General features: G+C 37.9%; 1 protein-coding gene across 1 annotated transcript in view; it reads left to right on the top strand.

The window, feature by feature from the left end:
- Positions 1-19278, top strand: part of prpf8 (pre-mRNA processing factor 8) — a 47844-nt gene extending 28566 nt beyond the window's left edge. The window contains exons 22-42 of the mRNA XM_063031878.1: positions 417-627; positions 1140-1256; positions 1564-1811; positions 2081-2260; positions 2340-2475; positions 4196-4365; positions 4505-4634; positions 4724-4870; positions 5176-5336; positions 7130-7321; positions 7623-7860; positions 9124-9252; positions 9567-9680; positions 10074-10247; positions 11782-11975; positions 12402-12641; positions 14536-14677; positions 15577-15717; positions 16284-16423; positions 17837-18039; positions 18833-19278. Coding sequence (XP_062887948.1) covers positions 417-627; positions 1140-1256; positions 1564-1811; positions 2081-2260; positions 2340-2475; positions 4196-4365; positions 4505-4634; positions 4724-4870; positions 5176-5336; positions 7130-7321; positions 7623-7860; positions 9124-9252; positions 9567-9680; positions 10074-10247; positions 11782-11975; positions 12402-12641; positions 14536-14677; positions 15577-15717; positions 16284-16423; positions 17837-18039; positions 18833-18987 — 3562 coding nt within the window. The 3' untranslated portion in view covers positions 18988-19278. The remainder of the gene's footprint in view (positions 1-416; positions 628-1139; positions 1257-1563; positions 1812-2080; positions 2261-2339; positions 2476-4195; positions 4366-4504; positions 4635-4723; positions 4871-5175; positions 5337-7129; positions 7322-7622; positions 7861-9123; positions 9253-9566; positions 9681-10073; positions 10248-11781; positions 11976-12401; positions 12642-14535; positions 14678-15576; positions 15718-16283; positions 16424-17836; positions 18040-18832) is intronic.
- Positions 19279-26812: the final 7534 nt, after the last annotated feature.

Below are 26812 nucleotides of genomic sequence, written 5' to 3'. Positions count from 1 at the left end.
CATGCAGGAGGCTACAACATTAGATTAGCCCTCATAAGGATAAATGTTTTTCCTTTTGGGATATTATAAGCCTATGAAATATGCTTTATAACTGCCAGTTGTTTTCTTTTCCCTTTGTCAGAATGTTCTAGACTTGATCCAAATAATTATGGGTCAAATCTAGAACATTCTTCTCTTCATTTGGAAACATGAATTGAGTGATTTATTGCAATCACAGCCTTATCGCAACAGGTGATAACACCACAAGTTATTAGGACTATGTGTTGGAAGCCAGTGAAATTCAGATCCATTTAAAAGCCCATATTTATGTTTAATCAGTAATACAGTTTGAACTGATCGTTTAGTCCAGTCTCTGAAGTATTGTCTTTTTTCATGCTAGCTGTCTTTAATCGCTTACTGTATATCACACCTTTTAGGGGACGAGCGGTGTTTTGGGATATCAAGAATCGGCTGCCTAGGTCTGTTACCACCATTCAGTGGGAAAACAGCTTTGTCTCTGTCTACAGCAAAGACAATCCCAATTTGCTATTTAACATGTCGGGCTTTGAGTGTCGCATCCTTCCCAAATGTCGTACCAGCTATGAGGAATTCACTCATAAAGATGGAGTTTGGAACTTGCAAAATGAGGTATAAAGCATTATGTATCAGTAGAAACGTTGTGGAATATTTCTATTAATTTAAGCAAAACTGGATGTATTTTTGTTACCCGACCTATCTCTATGTCTTATGGTCTTGGCACCCACCTATGGCTGAAAAATTCCAGGCATGCATTAAGCAGACAATGAGACAGGCAATTACTGAGAGAACTCAAATCAAATAGAAGCATTTTCCATTCACAAAGCAGTATTTTATTCACATTTTTTGAAAACACACTCACCTTGGATGACCTGGAGAATATCTCCAATGTTCTTGCAAACATTTGTCCTACAAACCACATCACCTAAGACAGAGTAACTTGAAGTTTCATCGTAGTCTTTATGAGGCTTACAGTGCACAAATTAGCTGTTGAATTGGAATGCAAAATAATGACTGCATTTAACTTAATATGCTGCAAAACAGATTGACATGGCCCTTGGGGCCCAAGCACGTGCATTTGACCTGCAATCCAAATGCAAATTCTTTCATAATTTGTAATTCAGGTTACCAAAGAGCGTACAGCACAATGCTTCCTCAGAGTGGACGATGAATCTATGCAGCGTTTCCATAACAGAGTACGGCAGATCCTCATGGCTTCTGGTTCCACCACTTTCACCAAGGTATGGTTCCTTTATACTTTTTCATTTCAAGTAATGGAAATGTTGCAAGGTTTGAATAAGGGTCTAGTCAAGTAAATTCAAATAAGAGAGTTTGCAGAAAGTCCTTAAACACATTTTCTTTCGTGTGGTTTACCCACCTATAGTTGGGTGCAGTGTAAATTTAGATTGTGGTGAAGATCTGTTGTAGTTTACCGGTGGCGAAAAAAATGTAAACATTTTCATAACAAGGTATCAGAACCAGAGGAAATAGAAAAATGTTAACTTGTTTACTTGGATGTTCCAATGGTAGTCTTTTATGCTTTTCTAGATTGTGAACAAGTGGAACACTGCACTGATTGGTTTGATGACCTATTTCCGTGAAGCAGTGGTTAACACTCAGGAGCTCTTGGACCTATTGGTGAAATGTGAGAACAAGATCCAGACGCGTATTAAGATTGGTTTGAATTCCAAGATGCCAAGTCGTTTCCCTCCTGTAGTGTTCTACACTCCCAAGGAGCTTGGTGGTCTTGGAATGCTCTCAATGGGCCATGTTCTCATACCACAATCCGATTTGAGGTACTGTTTTGATACAAATTTCTACTTCATGAATTTAAAGAAACAGCGTAAAGTACTCTGTTTCTGTGCATTGTTTAATTTGTACAAAAAGTAAACATATAGTAGAAACGATTATTTCAAATAACATTATATCAGTAATCTTGATGTCTTGCTGATAACATAAATAATAAATATGACATTTTTTAGAATTATATTTTTGGGCTATAAAGATTCATGTGTTTAAGTTCTGTTACATTTTATGCATTTATACTTAATTTGTTATGTTTCAGATGGTCCAAGCAGACAGATGTGGGCATCACTCATTTCCGATCAGGCATGAATCATGAAGAGGACCAACTGATTCCTAATCTTTATCGTTATATTCAGCCCTGGGAGAGTGAATTCATTGATTCACAAAGAGTGTGGGCAGAATATGCACTGAAACGACAGGAAGCCATAGCACAAAATAGGTAAGTTGTGAGTTTATGTGAAGCCCTAATAGTGATAAGTTTCTATTTGTTATACTTCATAAACCTTTCCTTATTTCAGGCGGTTAACTTTGGAAGATTTAGAAGACTCCTGGGATAGAGGTATCCCACGCATTAACACATTATTCCAAAAGGATAGGCACACTCTGGCTTACGATAAGGGTTGGAGAGTAAGAACCGATTTCAAACAATACCAGGTATGTGTTAATGTTTCAGTAGGACATTTTGTTCCTGGCTTTGGTGACCTCTATGCAATTCACTGCTGCTCTAAAGCTGTGCATCTGTACCAAAAATCTACAAAATCAAACCTCTAATGAGAAACTATAAGCTTCAGTATTTTGCTCCAAAAGCACATTTGTGGATGGGTGCTGCCATTTTTGCACTGTATCTGAAAGTTTCATGTCTTAGTATTTGGAATTACACCAAGTTCAATATTTTGCTTGAGGGATTGCTGATTAATCTGGCGAAGTTTAGACAGTATATATTTGAACCATACAAATGACTATACGATCTCTGATTTATGCTATAACCAACCCTCATAGCGGTAGTGATAAGTGGTCATGGCAGAATCATCATACCTCTATAATAATGATGAAAAAAATGACCCAGAATTCATATTTCTGAAAGGGGATAAAAAGTTTAGATTTGCCTATGCCTTGTAAGAATAAGGTCATCGCAGTCAGTTATACTGTTCCATGGTTCTTTGCCTTTGATTGCAAGGTAAGGTATGGGAGGTGAATGGCAGTTCACCTGAAAAAATGTCTTCCATTTGAGATTCTCTACCACATTTGTGTAGTGCTAGAAGGATTTGATTTGGTGAAGAAATAACAAGAGATAGGTGCCTAGAGTTAAAGCTTGGAATTGATTAAACTATAAGGAGATTTAACAAATTTTGTTCCTAGAAGATTATAAAATCTATAATTTAATGACCATTGCTTTAGTATTGTGTATTTTTTTTTCATTTTCATGTGCACTGGGATATTTGCTGAACTTAGCCTAAAACAGGCCAGTGGAATTATTACAAAATTAACAATTTTCGAGGGCACATAAAGTAGTACAACTTCACTACATTTTTTATTACGTTTCAATGAGATAGATGAGCTTAGTGCAGTGATATCAACTTCTCAACATCAAGCGGAATGTCACTTGGAAGGAGTCTCAGATCCCCATGTTCAGTAATTTAAAGTCTGTTTCGTTGCTTTGAAATAAGTTGTGGCTGCACTCAAACTGTGCTCCATTAAATATGATGTTGGAAAGGCAATAAAGAACATCTTGATCTTTTTCCGCAGTGCAGGATAGGGTTCAGAGATATCTCTTTGCAACCAAAGGTCTTGATATGGGTTTTTTGAACATCAGTTTCAACACAATCATTCTGTAGCAAGATCGTTTTTTTCATTCTTCCTGTTAATTTCTCATTACAAGTGTTCAGGAATGGATTTATTACTCAATCTGGAATTTGGATCGAGACAAAATCCTGAAATCACTGACATGACTTTATGCAGCTCATCCACCTGGACACAGTATACTTGAAGATCATCATCTGGTATTCTTCCTTTCTCTTCCAACTCAGAGACATGGAAATTGAGAAAGGTCGCAATGACTGATGTTGCACTTAAATAGGGTTAACTTGGGCAGAAATGTGGAGACAATTGATTTGACTTTGATAAGATTTACATAATTTCTTTGCAAATGAAGATTAATTTGTGAATAATTCTGACAAATAAACGATGTCATGCTTAATGTTTTGAGTTGATTACTGAATGAAGTATTCGAGTCTTCAAAGAATTTCATCACTGTTTCAAAGAGCGCATAAAAGCATCTCAGACCGTTTCCTTTTGAGAGTATTTTGAGTATTAATAGTAAGAAAAATGCAGACTGTGTTGAAAAATAAGTGTAATTAAGATGTGTTGTTCACAGGTGTTGAAGCAGAACCCTTTTTGGTGGACCCATCAAAGACATGATGGCAAGCTATGGAACTTGAATAATTATCGCACTGACATGATCCAAGCACTAGGTGGTGTTGAAGGCATTCTGGAACACACTCTCTTCAAGGGAACTTACTTTCCTACATGGGAGGGTTTATTCTGGTATACCTTTTTCTTTCAAGCTCTATTGTTTAATATATATGTTTGAAGTACATTGTCATCTACTACGCTGAGAAAATGATACTGCTATATATTTTTAACTTAAATATGAATGCTTAATTTTAAAAAAATGTGCTTGTAGGGAAAAGGCAAGTGGCTTTGAGGAATCCATGAAATGGAAGAAACTGACTAATGCCCAACGATCTGGTTTGAACCAGATTCCTAACAGAAGATTCACTCTTTGGTGGTCACCAACCATCAACAGAGCTAACGTAAGTATCTGTGATTTATTTTGAATTAATGACATTTATTTATGAAATGAGTTTCCAGAAATGAACTTGGAGTATTTTTCCATCTTCAGGTTTACGTAGGTTTCCAGGTGCAGTTAGATTTGACGGGAATTTTTATGCATGGCAAAATACCCACCCTCAAGATTTCCTTGATCCAGATCTTCAGAGCCCATTTGTGGCAAAAGATTCATGAGAGCATTGTTATGGATCTCTGTCAGGTCAGTGTTCGGACTCATACTTAAGTCTTGGGATACTTTAATTGTTTGAAATCCATTTGAAGGAAGAATGAATGGAAAGTGCCATAAAAGATCTGGAAGTAAATTTTAAAGTTAACTGAATACAAAAGAGAAAATTGAAGAGGGTTGAAATTTTATCGCATCTGCTGTAAATAATATTTTTTTTAATACAATTGAGCTTGGTTTTTAATTTGAAAAATGTGAACCTAATGTTCAAACTTATCTTGATTTCACTTTCTGAAGCATTGCTTAATCAATAAATCTGTGAAATCTATTCTTCTTTGTAGGTCTTTGATCAAGAGTTGGATGCTTTGGAGATTGAGACTGTGCAGAAAGAGACCATCCACCCCAGAAAGTCTTACAAAATGAACTCCTCCTGTGCTGATATACTGCTGTTTGCTTCATACAAGTGGAATGTTTCCAGACCATCACTACTTGCTGACTCAAAGTGAGTTTATTCCACCATTTTAGTAACATTTAAATAGAAACGGGCGCTTTCCTCTCTAAAGCCTCTTCTGCCATTAATTGAGATTGTGGTTGTTCGGTAAGCTAATTCTATTTACCGCCTCTGTTTCCTTATCCTTCACTACCCTTGCTTAACAAGACTATTAATCTCTGAGTTTAAAATCAACAATTGAACCAAGTCCTATTGCCACCATCTTTTTTTCATGGTAACATTTCTTTCCTCATTCCTGAAAGATCTGGCTTTAAATTTTAACTGTGCTCCCTTGGAGAAACAGATTTTATGTGGATAAAAATTTGCTTCTTAATAAATCGAGATATCTTTAAGGCACCCTTTAGTCTTACAAATTTTTGAATGTTTTCTTTTGAATCTCTAGTAATTTAACCTTTGGAACCCAAGTATAATCTTGGTAAATATATGCTGGTACCCAGCAAGGCCATTGTATCCCACCTAAATTGTGGTACTTGTTCGGAACTGCTTTCAGTGCTGAGCTGTCAACTATGCAGTATTTTATGTAGTTGAGGCATAATTGATATCTTGGTGTATTCCATTTCCTTGATTTATTTTTGTACATGGATGTCCTCAAAAAGTTCACAAGTTTTTCAATTATTGGATGTTTGCACATGAAACCCCTGGTTTCCTTGGCTGCTTAAGTTTAGGGAAAACACTCTCCGGTTTTGCCAAACTCGTGAGATTGAGACTGCTCTTCCACCCCAAACTCCGGTTTGTGTGGATGCTGTGTAATTTGCTACCCTGTTACAAATTAGTACCACGAAATAACAGACAGTACACTGCCTACGATTAAAGGAATTATTATATTTATACATTTTAACTTAACTAAAGGGTTAGTAAAGAAAAACAAAAAGAAAAGGGCCCATTTTAATTAAACAGTCAAATATGCACAGTTTGGAGCTCATCTTGAACTTCTCTGTCACTCACGCACTGGGCCCTCGATCAACGTGAAAGCACACACCACCTTCCAAACGTCACTCGCAATACATCTCAATCAAACAGGTCTCCCACCGGATTGTAGGCTACGACTGGTTCTTCCCGGAGTCTTCTCTCTCCATCTCTTCTTGAACAAAAGCCCGAGACCAACCTTATTATCCCTCACCTAGAAAACCTCCCCTTAATTGGACAACACACATTCCACATCATCCCTTATCTTCAACACTAACCCAAACGGGCTGAAAGCAGAACAGACTGCTCTCACAGAACTGCTAAATGAAATACCTACATCATAACAGTAAAGATGTGAACCAGGGCATTACACATATATTGTAGTTTCACTTAAATTGCAACAAGGCTGCCAAGTTGACTATAGTTCATGTATTTTTCTTCTTATTATTATCTTGAATTAAATTGCATATAGTGGCGGGGCGGAGATACTTCTCTACCAAAGGAGGTGTAAGGCAGTCCTACCCTCCACTAGCCTGCAGGCTGCCCTTGGGCAAGGTGTAGCACCTGCTTAACCCTTCGATCATGGTCACGTGAAGCCATGGGAACAGATGGTGGATGGTCGTATGAGCAGCTGGTGCATATCACAAGTCTGGGTTATGTGACCATTGACACTAGGCAGACAATCTCTGAGGAGTATTGATAAAAGCTGTGGTCACCTGTCTTGTAAAGACACTGCCCAGAAAAAGCAATGGCAAACCACTTCTATAGAAAAGTTTGCCAGGAACAATCATGGTCGAGAGACCATGATCGCCCATGTCATATGAGACAGCACATTGATCGTGATGATAGTAATATTTCCTGTTTCCTATTTCTTTTAGAGATGTAATGGACAGCACAACTACTCAGAAATACTGGATAGATATTCAATTGCGATGGGGTGACTATGACTCTCATGATATTGAGAGATATGCCAGGGCCAAGTTCTTGGACTATACAACCGATAACATGAGTATCTACCCATCCCCAACTGGTGTATTGATTGCCATTGATCTGGCCTATAACTTACACAGGTATGTGTTCAGAATGGTGTGCAACAAAATGTACCTGAAGGGTAAAAGTGTAATTACGTAATTATTCAATATAACTTGCCAATTCAAAGTACTAATGTATAGTACTTAAAAAAATAAAGATATCAACTTAAATATATAGAACAACTATGTAAGTAGTATTTTTTTAACTGTTCTAAATTATTTGTCATATCAAGCAAAAAAATTAATAAAACATCACATGTTACTGTATTTTTTTAGAAATATCTATCTTTGAATTTCCTGGGGGAAAGAAGTTACTCATGCCACTCTTTTCATCTTGCAGTGCTTATGGTAACTGGTTTCCAGGTGCCAAGCCTTTGATCCAACAGGCAATGGCAAAGATCATGAAAGCTAATCCAGCTTTGTATGTGTTGAGAGAACGTATTCGAAAGGGTCTACAACTGTACTCTTCTGAACCAACTGAACCTTACCTTTCCTCACAGAATTATGGTGAACTCTTCTCCAACCAAATCATCTGGTTTGTGGATGATACCAATGTGTACCGAGTCACCATTCATAAGGTAAAAAGTACAGAACTTAAATAAAATTTCAAATACAAGAAGCAACCAGTCACCATATTTCTCTGTCTATGCTTTTAGTTGCCTCATTAAGGCAGTCAGCATTATCAAAAACGACAACACCCCGGATATTCTCTATTCTCTTCTTTTCTGTTGGGTATTAAGATACAAATGCCTGGCAACTTATACCAACAGCCTCAAGGAGAGTTTCCTCCCCACTGTTAAATGGCTATTGATGGTTCCCTAGGACAGCGGTCCCCAACCACCAGGCTGCAAAGCATGTGTTACTGGGCTGTGAGGAAACGATACGAGTCAGCTGTACCTTTCCTCATTCCCTGTCACACACTGTTGAACTTGAACATAGGGTTGCCAACTGTCCCATATTTGCCGGGACATCCTTTATATTGGGCTAAATTGGCTTGTCCTGTATTTCCCCCGCTAAGGTAGAGCATTCCTATGAAACTTTTCGTACTGAAATGGCGTGAAGAGAAGAAGCAATTACCGTTAATTTATATGGGAAAAATTTTTGAGTGTTCCCAGACCCAAAAAATAACCTAACAAATCATACCAAATAACACATAAAACCGAAAATAAACAACACTAACATAGAGTAAAAGCAGGAATGATATGATAAATACACAGCCTATATAAAGTAGAAATAATGTATGTACAGTGTAGTCGGGAAGATGAAGGCAAAGCCGATTTGTAGGAAAAAAATCGGCACCTATGCACATGTGCACACAGGTGCCCGCGCAAGGCTTCATGGTCATGGTAGTCTTTCCTGGGGTAAAGTGTCCCGGGATTTGACTGCTCCTTTTGTCCCTTATTTGGGAGTGAGAAAGTTGGTGACCCTAACTGTAAAAGACATGTTGAGGTGAGTTTAACCCTACTTGAACATTCTCCCCCCGGTCGGCCGGTCCGCAAGAATATTGTCAATATTAAACCGGTCCGCGGTGCAAAAGAGGTTGGGGACCCCTGCCCTAGGACGATAAGATAGACTCTTGGCCTCACAATCTTACATCATTATGATCTCTACACCTTAATGTCTACCAGCACTGCACTTTCTCTGTTTCTGTACCACTGTATTCTGCATTCTGTTATTGTTTTACCTTGTTCTACCTCAATACACTCTGTAATGATTTGATCTATATGAACAGTAGGCAAGACAAACATACTGCATCTTTGGTTCATGTGATGATAATATTGCAATTCAACTAAGAGCTAAGTAGTTTCTTTAATTTTGGTCATGATTCTGTTCTTTTACAGACTTTTGAAGGTAACTTAACAACAAAGCCCATCAATGGAGCCATTTTCATTTTCAACCCCAGGACAGGACAGCTGTTCCTTAAAATTATTCACACCTCAGTTTGGGCTGGCCAGAAACGTTTGGGTCAGGTAATATTTTAGTGATGTTTTAAACTCCTCCACTTCACCTGTATACACTTATCTACAAATCACAAAGTTGCATTCTGGATCATTTTAATTTAACTGTTCAGTATAATTATGGTAGTAAATTACTTTTCATTCAGTTTTCAGGCCCATTTGACAGGAGAAATATAACTGAATAAACATATTTTGTCATGAAATTGTAAAAAAAAGTCCAACTTAATTAAATTGCGTTGTCAGTTTAAAAACCTTTTCACAAACATTAATACCTAATCCTGTTTACAATTTTAAGTGTTTACTTAATCTCAATGAATTGTATTCAGTTAGCAAAATGGAAGACTGCTGAAGAAGTGGCTGCTTTGATCCGATCACTTCCAGTTGAAGAGCAACCGAAACAGATCATTGTTACAAGGAAGGGCATGTTGGACCCACTGGAAGTAAGTGACGTTTATATTTAGAAGATAACTTGCCTTAAAGTTGAAATTGGGTAACAAATGGAACATTAAAATGTTTAGAATCACAGGTTTATTTAAAACAGATGGCTATTTAAAAAAACAGGAAGTTGAATTCAAAGTCTGAATTCAAACTAAACTGGGTGGAGCACAGATGTTTATAAAGTTTGTGCCATCTAAGAACCCTATACATAGAGCATTAACTAACGGATCACACAGAATGATGACTGCAGGATATGTGGCCCTGACTCTTGATAGAACATCAATTCATAGTTATAAGCAGATTTAAAGAGGAGTTTATAGGTAGTTGAGCAACTTAGAACTCCTATAGCAATGTGTGATAATTTGTGTTTTAAGTAGAGATTTTTGTTTGTGTAGGTCCATTTGCTGGATTTTCCCAACATTGTGATCAAAGGGTCTGAGCTGCAGTTGCCTTTTCAAGCTTGTCTGAAGGTGGAGAAGTTTGGTGATCTAATTTTAAAGGCAACTGAACCACAGATGGTGTTGTTTAACCTCTATGATGACTGGCTGAAGACCATTTCATCCTATACTGTAAGTAGTGTTTTATTTATTTATGGGAGGAGTATCCAACAACTAGGTCAGTGAATGCTCAAATTCTCTCAGTGAATCTATGAATTTGGCTCCTTCCTTTCCCTGAGTAATTTGTTGTGCATCATAATATACAAAAGTACTTGACACATTCTACAAATCTACATTTTCAGAACATACAGGAAATAATAAATATGGCATATAAACCTTAGAAATCTTAAAGGTATATCGCAAATTTCTTTGGTAAAGAAATCAATTTCAATACTGATGGCTGCAAAACAAAGCCTAAACTTTCACCAACTTTTCCTTGTTATAAAATACTCATTGCTATCTTTCACTCTTGCATCTGCTCCTTACTGCTACTTACCACTTCCAGCTACATAATGTTGCTTATTAATGTCTCTCTTTCCCATTTTTGATTAAATCCTTGGTGGAGACTTAATCACCTTAAGCTGAACTTACTATATGTGCTCCTGAATATTATACTTGTGATTCATTGTAAGTATATAAAAAAACAGCTATAGTCTGTTTTCCTTCAACCCCTCTAAATCACAATATCATTGCTTTATAAATTCTTAAACTCACATTCATTATGATTCACCTTAAATTTAATCTGACTTGGTGTCATCTCTACCAAATGTAGTCAATCTCTTCCTCCACTACCAGTTTGATTGGAATAGTTTACTCCTTATCCCTGTTCTTCACCTTTTGTTTTCCACTGATTTTTTTTTTGTTTACTTTAGCTCTAGTAATTCGCAAGTTCTTTCCTTCCTCCCCTCTCATTGCAGCAAGCTATTTCTTTGATTTGAATCTTCCTAATCCCACTGTCTACTCGATTAGGAATTTACTGCTTTTGTATTTCCTGGTGATGCATTTCCAAGGTGATTAAAGAATTAGGTTGTAGTTACAGGGATTAATATTTACATTTGTGTGTCTGTTCTACTTAAATGAATACATATTGATGTAATAAAATGTAATACAGAGACTGTATTTTAGTATATGAGGTGGCTTTTCTAAACCAATATCAACTGGAAATTTAAAATTACACTGATACTGTTAGCTGGACAAACCCATTGCCATCTAAATATAAATCAAACTGCTGTGGAGTTCATAAATGTATGTTCACCTGGTGCATTCTTAGAAATTATGGTGGGAAGAGTTCACGCTCCCAGATGAATGTAGACCTATGCAGTTGGAGCAAAAGAGAAAAAAAAGGAAGTACCTAAGTTTTGTGGGAGCAAATGGCAAGAAGGCAGTTTAGAAGCTGGAAGACTTGCATAATGCTGTATGCTCTCTTTTATCGTGGCAAAGCTTCTAGTTCAGAGTATTATCTGTCTTGGCTACTTTATGTGAATTTATTGATCAATCTGATTTGAAGGACTTGTGATTTACTGTTAGTACATACCATTTGGAAAACCAGAAGAGTCTACAGCATACATGGATGCAAATATTTTGGCTAAATGTATCAATTTTCAATTTACTTGGACATTTCAGTAGACTCAGATAAATCTCTTCCCTTATGGTGCTGGGTTAATAGGCATTCTCGCGACTGATTTTGATTCTTCGAGCACTCCACGTGAATAATGATCGTGCAAAGGTGATCCTGAAACCTGACAAAACTACAATAACAGAGCCTCATCATATCTGGCCAACACTTACTGATGAAGAATGGATCAAAGTGGAAGTACAGTTGAAAGATCTCATTCTGGCTGATTATGGCAAGAAAAACAAGTAAGTAACTTCTTAAAAAATGCAACTGAAGAGAAAACGCCATGGTGTTTTTGATCACAGTATCCACTTGAAATCCATTCAGGGTTACTTATGGAGGAATTTGTACTTTCTTCTTGTACTTTGTGGCACTTAAAATCAGATTTATTTTTCAAAGTTACTTGGCACTGCCTTAAATTGCAGACTTTCCCCAAGTAACAAACAGGTTCTGTTGTAAATGTCCATCTGTCAATTTTGTCAGTAAATACAAAATTCAGTGGATATGGTAACCATACCTCCACATTAAAATAATGAATGATATCGAAGCACATGAAGCTATGAGAAAAAATTGGATTGGACGTAGCTTGGCATATTAACTGAAGTTTTTTCTTGCACTGGGATTCTACCAGTTATATATGATACACATTTAATTATTGCTTTGAATTCTAGTGTAAATGTGGCATCCCTAACTCAGTCTGAGATTCGTGATATCATCTTGGGAATGGAGATTTCTGCACCCTCTCAACAGAGGCAACAGATTGCTGAAATTGAGAAGCAGACCAAAGAGCAGTCTCAGCTAACAGCCACACAGACCCGTACTGTGAATAAGCACGGTGATGAGATCATCACTTCAACAACCAGCAACTATGAAACCCAAACTTTCTCATCCAAAACTGAGTGGAGAGTCAGGTACAGTTTTTTTATGTTTAGCACAATCAAACTCAGTTCATATCATTTTAAATTGAAGTGCTTCCTCATTGCCTGACATTGTAATCTGAAGCTGTTGTGTTTAGGGCTTTTTATCCTTGGCATTTGCTTTATTACTAGTTATACAGATGATATGGCCTCCACAGAGTCCTGATCTCAACATTATTGGGGCTGTCTGGGATAACCTGGAGGACAGAAGCAAGTAAGACAGGCAAGGTCTATAGCAGTGGTCCCCAACCTCCGGGCCGTGGACCGATACATTGCCGCGAAGAATGCGGCAGTTGCCAGGACGCACCCAGCACATCTTTAAGAAAAAAGCCAAAATAAACAAGCTAATTAATTAGGTGCCGCCTGGCACATAAATGTCGGCCCAGATCAGAGGCGACGCAATCGGCAATCGCCTCTGATCTGGGCTGACATTTACATGCTGGGCGACACCTAATTAATTAGCTTGTTTATTTCGACTTTTTTCTTAAAGATATGCTGAGTGCACCCCGGCTACCGCTGCAGCCCTGCATGCTTTGCGGCAATGTATCGGTCCACGGCCCGGAGGTTGGGCACCACTGGTCTATAGAACCATGGCAGGTTCTCTAAGATGCTTGGAACAATCTACCAGCCAATTTTCTTAAAAAACTGCATGACAGTGCATCTGAGAATTGATGCAGTTTTAAAGGCAAAGGGCGGTCACACCAAATATTGATTTGATTTAATTTTTTTTTACTGTTTACTGCTCTTTATAGTGATTTTTTTTTGATATTTAGAAACTTTTCATTTCTCTATTTTGAAAGCATCTTCACTTTACAAAATTTACTTTCACATATGCTTAAGACTTTTGCACAGTTCTGTATCTGGAAGCAATTTTAGAATACATAAATATCCCAGCTTACAATGTTCTAAACAGTATCCTTTTAAAATCTTAAACTGATAAATTCTGAATTGCTGAAAAATTCTAATCATTACTGAGTTAGAGGCCAAGGATTGAAGAGCCATTTATGATTATTAGGTATAGACATAATGTTGGGTACATAGTGTAGGAATCTGTATGAATTAACCTTGAGACATATCTGCAAAATTCACTTTCACTCAGGGCAACCCAACCATATTGTGTTTTATGCAAAGTAAGGTTATATTGCATGTCTTAAAGTTAAGATGTCTTTTAGCATAATATTTTTAAAATATTGACAATATTTTCCAAGTTTTAAATATTTTACAATTTTATGAAACAAGGCTGTTTACATTAATTGCCTCTTACCATCTGATATTTTTCTCTTTATGAACTAGACAGGACAACACTTTGGGAGCTAGTGAAGCTAGTTTCCTTCAAAGTTTCAGTGTTGACAGTAACTCTAAATAATATTTTCATCCTGAGTTTTGTTTTCCCGTTAAAATATGCTGCGCTATGTTAAGTTTTAACAAGCCCAATGCTTATTGAAAACTGTGATTAATACACAGTGTAAATCCTTCAATAGTTATTTGGCTAACTCATCAATATACTACTAATCATTAAATGAAGAAAAGATTGTTGGCTTTTTTCCCTTAATAGGAATACTGTATAAATACCTGTGTTAATAATTTAAAACAACAACTGGATTGTCTGTATGCAAACCAGCTCAAGTCAGTGAAGTTAAATAATTCAGTATTCCACTTAATAGTTGAAATGATGCAACTGTGTAATCCAGAGTATTTAGGGGCAAACTGGGAATTAGAACAATGACATAATCTGCATTCAGATTTTCTAAATAGGGTACTTTTTCAGTGCGATTAAAATGACGAAATATGAGCAGGTGCAAAATTCTAGAGTCTCATAATTGCTAGATGCTCCAATCTATAATGAGGACAGTTGTGTTCCGTGCTTATCTGTATTTATTCTGCACAGGGCAATATCTGCTGCCAACCTTCATCTTCGAACCAATCACATTTATGTTTCCTCTGATGATATCAAAGAGACTGGCTATACCTACATCCTGCCCAAGAATGTACTGAAGAAGTTCATCTGCATTTCAGATTTGAGAGCACAGGTAAACTACCCCTGCAGTATAAGAGCATGCTTCTTTATTTTGGCCTAATGGAAATATGTTTGCCTTAATTTCTTAAAAGCTTATCTTGAACTGGAAATTGTATGAAATACTTAGACTATATGTAGCAAATTTTACCGCAGAACATACAAAAATCATGAGATTAAAGGTTTTCAAACTGATTGGTTAGCAGTTTCTGTTACAACCCTATAAAGACTGATAATTTGTTTTTGTTAATATTTTTGATCACAGTGGCTTTGTAGTGGTAAAAACAATTTGTCTCAGTATAATGCTGAGCAATAGATACTACAAAAAAAGTACATTTGTGATACAGATTTAAGTTAAAAGATGTTTCCGAAAATTTTGATGGTATTTCAGTGGTTAAATTATCATATTTATGTTATCAAATCATAGCAATTTGTCCATTTAATGACTGTTTCCATGAGAACTCTGCAAAATGTTGTCAAAAAATAATACCAGCAAGTTATATAATCACGTAGCTTGAATGCAAACCAGTTAGTTTTCTGACTGCATGTTCCACTAGAATTAATTGGGATAATTGTCAAGAACTAATTGATTTATTTCCATCAGCTGCTTGAAGTATTTTCCACTTGTGTTACTGTCAGCAGCGATCACTTAAGCTAACCATATAACAAACCGTAAATTGATATGGGGATAGGTCAGGAATTGTGCTTTGTTGTTGCAATTCATGTATGTTAAAATAGAACCGGAATATAAAGTAATGATTAGGTCCTTCAGTAGTGCAGGTGCCAAGAGAAGGATGAGTTTAATCTGAGTATTATTTTCAGAATTGACCAAGCTTAACACAAGATGTAAATATTAATTTGAATTTTGAAAATAATTTACAGTTGAGGCAATAACAGTAAAACAATTCTTTATAGATTGCTGGGTATCTGTATGGTGTGAGTCCTCCAGATAACCCCCAGGTGAAGGAAATCAGATGTATCGTAATGGTACCACAGTGGGGAACCCATCAGACTGTGCATCTGCCTAATCAACTACCACAGCATGAATACCTGAAGGTACAAGACGTTCATTGTATGTTATACAGATGTTATATAAGTTACGTTACTGGTGTTCTGATTCAGCTTTTATTACTGAACTGTTAATATATTCTATACCTCAAATTATACACTTGGCTAAGGAGCCTTGTCTTCATGCTAAGTTTTAAATGGGTCTCTCACATAATATACATCAAAGTTGCTGGTGAATGCAGCAGGCCAAGCAGCATCTATAGGAAGAGGTGCAGTCGATGTTAGGCCGAGACCCTTCGTCAGGACTGGTCTCGGCCTAACGTCGACTGCGCCTCTTCCTGTAGATGCTGCTTGGCCTGCTGCGTTCACCAGCAACTTTGATGTATGTTGCTTGAATTTCCAGCATCTGCAGAATTCCTGTTGTTTGCTCTCACATAATATTATCATTTGGGTTTGAATATTGTTCCTGTGTGATGTATCTGTGTATGAATTATCCATCGGGTAAATGATTATTCAATTGAGAGAACTTAAAATCTTTTAATTAGTTACTCTCTCTGTTAAGGTGAAAACTGCATTTGATTAGCATAGATATTAATTTGAAAATATCTCTTTAGGAAATGGAGCCTCTTGGCTGGATTCACACCCAGCCAAATGAGTCTCCTCAGTTGTCACCACAAGATGTCACCACCCATGCAAAAATAATGGCTGACAACCCATCCTGGGATGGAGAAAAGACCATCATTATAACATGCAGGTAAAAAGGGTAGAATTTCTTGGGCACCTTGAATGGTCAAAGCAGAGGTGATTTTGTCTGTACCTGTGTCTGGTGTAGATTGGGGCACAGCAAATAATTCACATAGAAGATGTGGAAATGCTGATGCGAACATAATTATAGAATGGTAACATTTTCATGCTCAGTGCTTATTGCGTCCAGCAGGATCCAAGCTTGGTTTTATGTCTATGACTTCATACCATGTTGATTTTCTCCATCTGGAGTCATGAAAACAAATCTCAAGGGTTTGTATATGGTGTATATTTTGGTAGTCAATTTACTTTGAACTTTAAACCATTGGAAAATTTCTGCAAACAATAATAAGTTCATTTCATTAATGTTTAATTTCGTTGCCCATTTTGGATGTATAATTTAGTGGCGTGTGCAGATCTATGACTTTATGGGATCAGTCTAAGTTAGGAACATTTTTAAAAATTAACATTCTTCAATATGCTTTTCCTGATGTACGTGAGTATACAAACTCAGCCTTCAGACTTCGATTGGTTTATACTTAATTTTTTTTCCATGAGAATGGCAGAAAGTTTCACAATAAATGTTTATAAACTGGTGTATTTTCCAGATTATGCTCCCACTGAATGTTCTGTTCCACAGTGCAGTTATTGGATGAAACCAAAACTTTTGAATATTCTTTTTAGTTACAGTGTTGAATTAGTTAGAAGTTTAGCAATTTACAGTGGAATTGTTCAAAAAGTGTTTTAAGTCATATTAAAAATCATAATGATCAAATAGAATGCAACATTTAAAGTTCTTGCATCTGCTTTTATTTTTGAAGTAAACTAGATGTAAAAGTACCTAGTTCACTTCTTATAGACCATTGAATGCATTTACTTCCAAAAGACACATAATAAAACACTTTAAGGTTATAAATCAAATACTTTAAATTTATTATTGGCAAATGCTTAAGTGTAATTGTTGTCATAACCTTTTCACCAATGAAGCCTTTAAATCTGACCCAGTTACCCACTTAGAAGTTTTTTTAAAATGTTATCATTTATTTATTTAGTGATACAGCGCGGAACCAGCTCTTCTGGCTCAATAAGCCATACTGCCCAGCAAGCCACCTATTTAATACTAACCTAACCACAGTAGAATTTGCAGTGATTACTTAACCTACTAATCTTTGGACTGTGGGAAGAATCCGGAGAACCCAGAGGAGGCCAGCGTGGTCACGGGATGAACATACAAACAGTACGAGAATTGAACTTCAAGACCCCGAGCTGTAATAGCATCGTGCTAGCTGCTCTGCTACCATGGTGCCTCCAGTTTCAGTTTGACTGGATTTTTTCAACATGTTACAAAGTTAATTAAAAATGAACTGTGGCTTCATAAACATTTGTACATATTTTTGGTTCTAAGTGTGTTGTTGTTCTTCAGTTTTACTCCAGGTTCTTGTACACTGACTGCATACAAGCTCACTCCAAGTGGTTATGAGTGGGGTAGACAAAACACAGACAAAGGCAATAACCCCAAAGGATATCTGCCCTCCCACTATGAAAGAGTGCAGATGTTGTTATCAGATAGATTCCTTGGTTTCTTCATGGTACCTGGGCAGGGTTCCTGGAACTACAACTTCATGGGTAAATACTTTATGATTTTAATTTTATTTATTCCATTTCTCAATCACAATGGCAAAAAAAGGAAGTTGTCATCAACCCGTGAAGTAAATTGTCTTTAATGTCTATTTATACCAAATGTGCCATTGATTAACTTCCAAATGTAGACTGAAATAGAGGATTGGAAAATGGAAGTTTGAAGTGATAAAGCTTATTCGCGATATATTCATTCTGTTCTTTCTTGCCAGCTCATTTTGTTCTTTCTTGAAGTGATTGACTGTTTGATAAGGTGCAATACATTATAATCCTGTGCAAGATGCAGGTTATAAGTCTACACTCGATCCATTCCTTTCAGAGAATAGTGTTTCTAGAAAATACCACAGACATTTTCAATCTGTGGAACAGTCTGGTTTATGGGTTTTTAAAAAAAGTTGATTATATTGTACTAATAGGTTATGCATTTTAAAATTAATTCCAGCTTTCTGTTGCATGTCAATCTTTATTAAAATGCTATGCTAAACAAGTAGTTAGTAGAAGCATCAATTCTGATACTTTCCTTCATTTCTTGCTCTGTAACCTTCTTGTGATTATTGAAGTCCAGTAGTAACTGGTGTTGATAGAACTCAGTTCTATTGCAGACTTGGGAACAGCCCAATGGTTATTATTTGAGCTCGTGTTTCATTGTAAGGCTATGATTCTGACAGCCAAACTTGCCTTTATGATTTAACATTGTTTAAGTGGTCAAATAATTTGTGTAGAGATTTTTTTATTTGACTAAAGCATTGCAACTTAAATTAAATATTTTACTTTTAATTAGGTGTTCGGCATGATCCCAACATGAAATATGAGCTGCATTTGGCCAACCCTAAAGAATTCTACCATGAAGTTCACAGACCATCTCACTTTCTGAACTTTGCTTCACTGCAAGAGGGCGAGATCTACAATGCAGACAGAGAAGACATGTACTCCTAGAAAGTCACGCATTTATCATGGAAATTGTGTACTGTTGATATTCAACAAATAAATTTTAATTCTCATGACCTCTGTTAAATTTCAGCTTTTGTTCATAGTACAAGTTCAACCCACATCTTGTGATAATCTGTGAGATGGTAGTTTTGTGTTAAATATTTCCCTTTAACTGGCATCTACTTAGTGAAAATTGAGCTACTTTAAACATTTATCTGTATTAAAACTGAATTTTCTTGTGCAATGATGTGTAGAGTTTAGAAATGCTGGATTAAAGTTTAAATTTTTAACTAAACTCAAAATTGATTGTTTGAATTTTATAATATCTGATGAACATCATAAATATTCTGGAAGTAAAATATGCATCTTAATCTAATTTCATCAAAATTGCGCTTCACTCAGAAAGATTGGGCAAGTGTATGTGTGTGAAAGATTCAGAAGTTACTTTCGATCACAGTGAGGCTGTAATGGAACTACTTAGTTACCTGACCTGCAGGTGTTGAATGTCCTAAAAGTTTGTAACAAAATGAGGGCAATGTATGTGCACAGCTTCCAATCTAATAGGCATATTCCATCCTAGTATCTTGTGGAAGACTGCTAGTGGTGCTAAATATGAATTGGCCACTTTCTGAACTATGTCTTCGGGTATGATCATTCTGGCATGCTATTTTCACTTCCTTTCCTACCTGCCTTCGGCCAACAAAATGTATTTAAACTTTTGGGGGAAAAGAAACTGTTGGCTTTTGAAATGGGTATTCTGCCTTTTTAGTTCCTGTGCACAATATTGTATTGTGTTATCAGGCCTGGCTTACACTTCTCCATAGTTCCCTGTTCAACGCTTCAAAGTAGGACAAGTGGTATGTATAAGCTGACAAATGCCACAAGTTTAAAGCATGTTCTCAATAATAAGCTTAGTAGCTAGAAAGTTGGGTGTTTTCGTGAAATTCACTGTTCTGTTGGAAAATATAAATAATTCTTCATTTTGTTTAATAAGAATATTTTTATTCTATATAATGGTAACAGTATAAATGAATGCAATAATTGTGAAGAGTGGCTTGTTAATTTTTCTCACAATCTCGATTACTAAGAAAAGTAGTTATAAAGGGGTTTGGGCCTGAACATTGACTGTTCCTTTTGCCTGGATACTGCCTGATTGACTGGTTGAGTATTTCTAGTACTGCATTTTAATTTTAAGATTTCCTGCAACTGCAGTTTCATTTATAAACGCTGCTATGGCAGGCTCTCTACCCCAGACACTGAGGCATACAAAGTACTGAGAAAGCTAAGGGTCCACTTGAAAAGCAGATGTGCTGAGAATGGAATTTGACTAAATTTGCATTTAATCAGCATCCAATACACTTTCAGGATATCTTTGGGTGTTGTAGCCCACTAATATTTTTAAAATGCATAACCACTGGTAGAGGAAAGAGCAGCCAGTTTGATCAATAAAGTGCTCATAATCACATTTATGATTTTAAAAGAATGAGGTTAAAACTTGTTTATGGGATAAGTATTATCTGAGGACTTTAAGGGTTGGTCCATGCTCTTTACGGAGGTGCTTGATGCTAGATAAGAGGGCAGGCATGCTGAATGTCTTCACTTTTGACAGTACAACAGTCTCACGGTGAAGCTCTGAATAGTGCTCTTGTCTCAGAAACACGACTAGAGATGTGATAATCTGCTCGCAGAATGATGAGAACATGGAACTGACTACAACATGGTAGTGGTTGTAAATTGCATGAATGTTAGATAACATTCAAGTGGGTGACAAAGCTGCAGAATGAAGTCTTTATGAACTAACGAACAAAATAGAAAGTAGACGTGCACAACGGTACAAATCAGATAGATAAAATCTGTTTCTGTGCTGTAAGTGTGTAAATTATCACAGTAGTAGAATCACAGAAATTTGCACCATAGGTTATTCAGCCCAGTGTATCCATGGCTGCTGGAGGAGAGCTGAGGTAACAACATTTTCTCATCCTACTTGTTAAAATGAAGGGTTTTGCCCCCCACTTTACCTGCAAATGATCAGTCTGGGCTCCTACAAACTCTGAATAGTATTTATAAGCCAAATCCCCACCACCTACCTGTGTCCATTCAACTCTCCCCTATCCTAGATATTATCTTAAATTTATGCTCTCAGGAAATTTCATATTCCAAATGCACAATATCTGGGAGTTTTAGTTTACCTTAATGGTTCTTTAAGATTGTTCTAGCTTGGGGTGGGTGGTAGTGGGGTTAAGCACCCGCTACCTATGTGTGTCTCAAATAGACTCTGACAACTTAATCCAGCCAAGTGCGGCGCAACCGTTCCTGCTGACGTGGGGCAAAGGTGGGTTACTGGTGCCTTAAAACCAGTCGCTTCAAGCGGATGGGACTCATCAGCACATCTAGGAGAAAGAAACTGATCTCAAACCTCCACTGCCTTGCAGCTATACCACTCATAGGGAAGGCTTCAAGAGTAAACCCTGAGGAAAAATCCGGAGCTGCAGTCCCTAAGGTAGTCCTACATTGATATCAAAACTGATCAGCAACTCCTGCAATGCTGCTGGTGCCAAACTGTACCGGTCTCTGCCATTCCTCTGGATTCGTCAACTGCTTGGAAGAGGGGGAGCCGGAAGCATGGACAACAGCTTGCTCTCCATATCATACTGCCCTGGCTTGCGAATCAACTGACGATACCATAACTAGGACGCAACATCTATGGTCAACCCTGAACAATGGAGGGCCTCAAATGTTTCAGTTAGATCTTCCTTCAGCCTCCAATTAAAATACTTAAATCTCCTTTTGGCTTCCAATGTTTCAGAAAAAAAAAACTAACTAGAGTCTTGGCAATCTCTCTTCATTATTCCTTATCTTTGGAAACGTTCTCTTATTTTTTGTAAGTGTGTTCGGTGTGCATCAGATGTTTCTCTAAAGTGATCCATTATTAACAAGTCTTGTATAATATGCAAACATAGTTCAATATTTGGGCTGCACAGTGGCATAGCAGGTAGAGCTGATACCTGGGACCAGTGACCTGGATTCAATCCTGACCTCCAGTGCTGTCTGTGTGGAGTTTGCTTATTCAGCCTGTAATCTCCTGCGTTTTTCTGGGTGTTCTGGCTCCCCCACCCACCACCCAAATCCCAAAGACATGTAGTTGGTTGTTTAGAAACTATTAATGTACCTTAGCGGTAAAAATGATTGGAATATGGAAAGAATAGTTTATAGAGAAAATTAATGGAGAATGGGATTACTTTGAGGCCTACATATTCCCATGCTGTAAGGAAATATGGAAATGTTTAAAGAACCTTCTAGAACAGGGGTGGCCAACCTTTTACATTCCATGCGTCAATTTTCACACACACGAGTTCTATATTAACATTTTTACAAGAATTGAATGAGGGTACAAAAGTTGTATGGCGCGTCTGAACTCGTGAGTGAAAAAGTTGATGCATGGAATGTAAAAGGTTGGCCACCCCTGTTCTTGAACAATATAAAACTGTTTCCTGATGTAGAGTTTCAATCAAAAATGCTGACAATTCCCATTCTCCCGTAAATGATGCGCAATCTGCTGAATCTCTTTGCTCCAGGTTCTCATGTCTCCTGTGTTTTAAAAACATTGCCTCATGTGATGCTGCACAGTTAAGCTCATTGCATCATATGATGGACAAAGGAATAAAGCATAGTTTCGGTTCTCTTCACTTCAGCTTCAAATGGGGAAGCAGAAGGGTCAGTTTTCATGTTAATATGGAAAGTTGTTAGAAAATTGATATCGCCTGACCTGCTGTGTGTTTCTGCCATTTCCTGTTATTGTTTCATGTTTCCAGCATCCCCAATATTTCATCTAGTTTACAGAATGGCGCCTCATTTCACAGCAGGAATGCTCCTGTAGAAATGTTGATTATACAAGATGCTCAAGGCATAGTTCAGTTTCATTCTAATTTGGAATAAAAACTGAGGCAAAGCCATTTCAATGATACATGATATCATTTCAATTGCATGATACAATTTGCAATGATACAGATCCAAAGGGATTTGGGCTGTTAAATTAATTGACTAGTATAAATTAGCCAGAGTGGAGATGGCTGTTAAGGCATTCAGACTGTTAATTGGCACACATGATGTTGGAATTTAGAGCGAAAAATAAAGTGCTGAAGGTTCAGGTAGTATCTCCGGAGAAAAATGGACTGTCGGTGTTTCGGTTTGATACCCTTCATCTAGACTGAAAGATAAAGGCGAGGTCTCCAACATAAAAAGGTGAGGGGAGGGTGGATCTAGGTGAGGAGAGGTGTTAGGCAGAGAGAAGTGTGGAATGAGAAATAGAGGCTGGAAAATAATTGGTGGAGGCAACAGAAGGCTGAAGATAATGGAATCAGATGGGAAAGGAAGGTGGAGCTTGGAGGTAAAGCAGATTGGAACCTTAGGGGAAGGGGACCCAATGACAGGAGTGTCTTGGTAATGGGCATGTGAGAGGGGATACATTAGAGGAAATTAAGATGAGGATTGAAATTAAAAGGATTGCTCTGGGCACTAACATATAGTTGATGAGCTGAATTGTCTCCTGTACCATATGGTAATATCAATAGTGTATCATAAAGTTTTGTGAGACTGTATGCTCAGACCTCTTCTTAGGAGATGTCACGGAATGTTAGGGAAGTAAAGTAAGTACATGGTTACATTATCTCAAGAAAAGAAAATACTTCCATTAGATGCAGATGATTTCCTGAAGTATACTGAAGAAGACTGAAGATTAAGACACCAAACACAAGTAATATATTGAGCAACACGTACAAAATCCAGGAGGAAATCAGCAAGTCAAGCTGTATCTATGGTGGGAAATAAATATTTGGTGTTTCAAATCAAGACCCTTCATCAGGACATTGATGATTAGTCAAGATTCAAGAAACTGATCTGTGATAAAGACACTGGTTTGACCAGAATTGGAATATTGTGTCCATTTCTGGAAAGCCACTCCTTATGAAGGTTCCAGAAGCACTTTACTAGAATAATTCCAAGGATGAGTGATTTTAGCTAGAGTTGGTTTCTTGGAACAGAAGAGGTTGAGAAGAGATCTCAATGAGTTTATTAATATATAAAAGATTCAAGCAGAGCAGAGAAAAAAACTCTTTGGCAGAAGACTTCTTTAGCATTTGTTTCAAAAAGACTGGAATATAAAAGTAGGGATGTAATGCTGAGTCTTCAAAGGCAATGGCAAGACCAAATTTGGAGTATTGTGAGCAGTTTTGGGCCCATTACCTAAGAAAGGAAGTGCTAGCGCTGGAGAAGGTCTGGAGGAAGCTTACGAAAATGATCCCCAGAATAAAAAGGGTAACATATGAGGAATATTTGGGGACTTACTGGAGTTTAAAAGAATTAGATGAGTATCTCATTGAAACCTTCTGAATATTGAATGACCTATGTAAAATGGATATGGTGAGGATGCTTCTAATGATGGGAGAATGTCATGGCACGCTCTCGAAGGACTGGACCCAGGTGCAGAGGAATGGCAGGCTTTCTCTGTCATGGAGGTTGCTGGCACCCATTCAACCCAGAAGTTCATGACTCGAACTAGGAGCAGAGGAATGGCAGGATCCTCAGGAAGAGACAGAAATAAGAGTTTAGACACCAGAATACCAACAGAGCCTCAGAGGAGCGACTGAGCAACACCACGAAACAGTTCACTCTCTCTGACACAATGACCTTCATCAGGGCACTGAGCCAGAGACTTTAAATAGTCATAGAATGCGGGAAACATGTGTCAGCCCTAACTTACTTGACAAGATTAAACCAAGAAACACAAGGGCTTAACAATTCTAGTTAAGATATTGATTAGTAAATACAAAAAAAAACCCCTAAAAGCTCAATGCTCTATGGCAAACCACAGGGCTCATGACAGTACCTCTACCTCTAAGGCCAGCACCTGACAACCCAGGGAGCTCTCGAGGCCGGTCTGAAAAACGCAAGGCAGAACCTGGAGCTCGACCTATCGAGGCAGGTCTGAAAAGCACATGGCAGACTTGGAGCTCGACCTCTCGAGGCAGGTCTGAAAAGCACATGGCAGACTTGGAGCTTGACGCAGCAGTGGAAAATCTGGTCCTGAGGCAGATCTGAAAGAAACATGGGGCAGGGCTCATGACAGGAAGTCTAAGACTGGAGGACACAGGCTCAGAACAGAAGAACGTCCCTTCAGAATAAAGATGATGAGGAATTTCTTTAGCCAGAGGGTGCTGAATCTGTGGAATTCATTGCCAGAGGAGGCTGTGGGGGCCAAGTCAATGTGTAACTTAAAGTGGAGTTCAATAGGTTCCTGATTAGTAAGGGCATCTAAGGTTACAATAAGAAGACAGGAAAATGGGTTTGAGAGGTAAAATAAATCAACCATCATTGAATGATGGAGTAAACTTGACGAGATGAATGGCCAAATTCAAATTCTGCTCCTTACATCCTCAGGTCTTATGGTCTAAGGAGCAAGGGCCAAGGGAATGTAAAATGAAATATTTGGGAAACAACGCAGAGTAGTGTAGGTAACATTCTTTAGCACTGAGTGGTTAGAAAGTGCTGTTCATTGCTGACGTTGAGGGTGGGTGTGGAATCAATGGGAATAGCAAGCAAAAGAGAATCAGTTAAGTACTTGACAGAATTTGCACACCTTTGTGGCTAGAGTATTGAGTGGGACACGCTGCACTGTTCATGAACTGAGCCAAAATGGATTTGGTTGGTCAAATGGCATCCTTCCTTCCTGTAATTGAATGCTTTCCTGTAAATTTATTCCTTCATATGTAATTGATTCCTGGGATGGTGGGCTTGTTGCATGAGGAGCGTTTAAATAAACAGGTTTAGAGAAGGGATTATTTTGAAACATAATACAGGATGCTTAGCAACAAACATAAAAATTGCTGGTGAACGCAGCAGGCCAGGCAGCATCTATAGGAAGAGGTACAGTCGATGTTTCGGGCCGAGACCCTTCATCAGGACTAACTGAAAGAAGAGCTAGTAAGAGAATTGAAAGTGGGAGGGGGAGGGGGATATCTGAAATGATAGGAGAAGACAGGAGGGGGAGGGATGGAGCCAAGAGCTGGGCAGTTGATAGGCAAAACGGGTATGAGAGGATCATGGGACAGGAGGCCTAGGGAGAAAGAAAGGGAGGAGGGGGGAAGCCCAGGGGATGGGCAAGGAGTATAGTGAGGACAGAGGGAGAAAAAGGAGAGAGAGAAAAAAATACATAATAATAAAAGATAAATAAATAACGGATGGGGTACGAGGTGGGGTGGGACATTAACGGAAGTTAAAGTCAATGTTCATGCCATCAGGTTGGAGGCTACCTAGATGGAATATAAGGTGTTGTTCCTCCAGCCTGAGTGTGGCTTCATCTTGACAGTAGAGGAGGCCGTGGATAGACATGTCAGAATGGGAATGGGACATGGAATTATCAGAAAATGCTTATCAGGTTTTATAGTGTATACTACTGTGCAAAAATCTCAGGTGCGCATGCATACACACACACACACAGAGCTAAAGTGCCTAAGACTTTTGCATAGTGCTGTATTTGTCAATGTGGAGCAGAGAGTGAGTTTGTAAATCTCACAGGAGCAGAAGATGTTAGGAATGCAGAGGGTAGAGCACCGCGGGTGAGGTGTGGGACAGGTGGCAGAAAAGGAGTGCCAGAGCTGGGTGGGGAGCGGGGTGGGGATGGCGCAGGTGCAGACAAACCCAGTGCTAAGACACCAGGCAAGGTCATTTGATTCCAGACAAATTGTTTCTTGATTATTACAGAAGATCTTTCTAGTGCTTCCTGCTCCCCCCTCTCTCCCTTCCCCTTTTCCCAATCATGATTCCCCTTGCCCTG

The sequence above is a fragment of the Mobula hypostoma genome, chromosome 23, assembly GCF_963921235.1.
Source record: "Mobula hypostoma chromosome 23, sMobHyp1.1, whole genome shotgun sequence".
In the NCBI taxonomy this organism is placed as follows: Eukaryota; Metazoa; Chordata; class Chondrichthyes; order Myliobatiformes; family Myliobatidae; genus Mobula; species Mobula hypostoma.
The sequence above is the reverse complement of the archived record's forward strand: the minus strand, read 5'-3'. Positions and strand labels throughout refer to the sequence as shown.